The 2,500-nt window shown below is 38.7% G+C and overlaps 1 protein-coding gene across 1 annotated transcript in view; it reads right to left on the bottom strand.

The window, feature by feature from the left end:
• Nucleotides 1–98: 98 nt before the first annotated feature.
• LOC122242484 (uncharacterized) overlaps nt 99–2,500 on the bottom strand; it is a 2,909-nt gene continuing 507 nt past the window's right edge. The window contains exon 2 of the mRNA XM_042999781.2: nt 99–1,304. Coding sequence (XP_042855715.1) covers nt 1,241–1,304 — 64 coding nt within the window. The 3' untranslated portion in view covers nt 99–1,240. The remainder of the gene's footprint in view (nt 1,305–2,500) is intronic.

Genomic DNA, 2,500 nt, shown 5'->3' with positions numbered 1-2,500 from the left:
ATTCTAGAATTTCATAGCAATCTTCGATATATGATAAGTAATACCGTTGTATTTTTTGTATACATAAATCTTAGTAAGGGATAAGACAAAGAGGCATATAAACTTTCAATTATTTATTATTGTGATTTCAAGATAAATATCAATATAAATAAATTAGGTTACTGTTTTGGGGAGGTGTTAAGACAAGAGCGTTCGTTGGCTTTTTTTTTTAACAAAAACAAAGTAACAAACAAAATGGAACAGACAAACTAAATATTTTTATGATTTTTTTTTTGGCCAACTCTTGCTCTCTAAAGTCATTCGTTAATCGTCTTACCACCAGCGTCTTCGACCAGCAAGGAGACTGGAAGGTTCAGTATCTCAAGCATTTTCTTTAGTATTATCTTGAGTATCTTTTGAGTATCTTTTTTTTTCTTCTACTCGAGTCTTCACAAAAGTCTTAAGTAGTAATGAGTCAGGTACGTTTCGATGTTGGAAGAGAGTGACTTATTTTGAGTAAAAGTGCCACGTTTCTGCCAATATCCTATATGAAGGAGTCAGGTGTCAAGGTAAGTGCCTTGGGAAAGAAATCTAAAAAAAAAAATAAAAAAAAAAATAATGGTGATTGAAATAAAGTGGGAATATAAATAAATATATATACAGTCAAAGGGTCTCATATCGAACCCGTAAGGTCAAAGGTCATCCCTGCCGTAAGGGTCACACAGACGATACTTGGTACCGTGTGACCCCCATAAGTCCTTTTGTCGTGCGAGATCAATAAAAAAAAAAATGTCACCGATGCGATATCTCTTGTTGTCTTAGAAGGAAATCGTCTGTCTTGCGAGATGATCCAAATTTTGAAATAATTCTCTGGCATCTCATGGAGGAAGCAAAGGAAATGAGGAGGAGGAGAACAGTCCGGAAATGATCGTCATTTATGTCTTGAGAAAAAGTCATCGGTGAGGGAAGAAAGAAGAGGCAGAAGGAAATGGGAGAAAAGTGAACGGTAAGCGTGCTGTTTCTTTTTCTCTTTTCGCGAGAGAGGAGTATCGAGCCTAAACCACTTTATCGACGCCGGCCATCGTACAAAGTGATTGGCTCTCAAACCTCTCTCGCACGTGATTGGTCCATTGGCAATCTCTCTCGCAGCTGATTGGTGTCTCGTCTTCAGAGCTCGTCAGTGAGCGCGAGCCGAGGTCTCTTCTCATTGGTCAGCCGTCATACAAAATGATGACGTCACGGATGGCGGTTAGTCGAATCACTATTCATATTTCTCAATAGCTGATTGGATGGCGTAGATGACGGGGTTGATCACAGCAAGAGACCTAAGAAATATGTACAAAAGTTCCATAAGTAAAGATAAAAAAAAAACGAAGAAAACCGACACAGGGATAGACGAAGCACCTCAAGATGATATTTACAAAAGAGGATGACAGAGAGAAGATACATTTATAGGATATATACACATCCGGAGGAAAGCAGTAATATATGTACATTTAGCATAAAGTAAGCATCTTCAACTGCAAAAGCCACAATGTTTATCATGCTATGCTATACCGGCATTTATTTACATGCTATGAATAAAGCCAGTAAATAGCAAATTAATATATACCACGCGTGTCTTTTATCCCCCCCCCCCACATACACACAGACACACAAAACAAAAAACAGCAAATATAAGTCAAGACAAGACAAATAGTAATAACCATGACTTAAGAGTAATGGTAAGCTTATAAAACAAAAACCAAGTTAACCTAACCAAATGATTCCTTAACCTTAAAGTCTTCATCACCATTATCATTAATCATCATAACCACAACCATGCCAATAATCAACAGGGTATCAAGTCTTGACCTATATAAGCATGGGTCAGAGGTCAAATGGCAAGCTGTACCCATAAGTTAAGTAACCACCTAGTGATTTTTTTTTTTCGAAAGATGAAGTAAATGTGGACGTGTTGGGAACAAATATACAAATATTTTTTGGATGTATGTGCATGTGTCTTCGTGTGTGTGTGTTCGTTTGTGCATGGTTGTGTGTGAGTGTGTGTGTGTGTGTGTGTCTGTGTGCGTGTATGTACGTACGTGTGTGTATGTGTGTGTGTTTGCATGTCTGTGTGCGTGTATATACGTGTGTGTGTGTGTGTGATTAGAAAGGTGTGGTAATACCGTTTTCAAGCCTCACTGCCTAAGCGTGTGTGCTTTATCTTGAAATCCACCACCATGAAACTATCACCATAAAATAACATACATTATATACAATATTTACAAATAATTAAAGTCTAATCTTTCTCTCTCTCTCTCTCTCTCTTTCTCTCCCTCTCTCTCTCTCTCTCTCTCTCTCTCTCTCTCTCTCTCTCTCTCTCTCTCTCTCTCCCCTCTTATCCTCCTCGTGCGTCGATCCTCACATGAATCACCTCCTCTTCATCAACCTCTTCCTCTCCCTCACTCTCTGCGGTGCTCTCGGGGGTCTACGGGCGTGCTCCAACCTCTCTCTCTCTATATATATGAGTGATATATAA

The sequence above is a fragment of the Penaeus japonicus genome, unplaced genomic scaffold (genome assembly GCF_977035675.1).
Source record: "Penaeus japonicus unplaced genomic scaffold, GWHDUDI00000001_assembly GWHDUDI00000030, whole genome shotgun sequence".
In the NCBI taxonomy this organism is placed as follows: Eukaryota; Metazoa; Arthropoda; class Malacostraca; order Decapoda; family Penaeidae; genus Penaeus; species Penaeus japonicus.
Note: the sequence above shows the minus strand (reverse complement) of the source record. Positions and strands in the feature narration are given on the sequence as shown.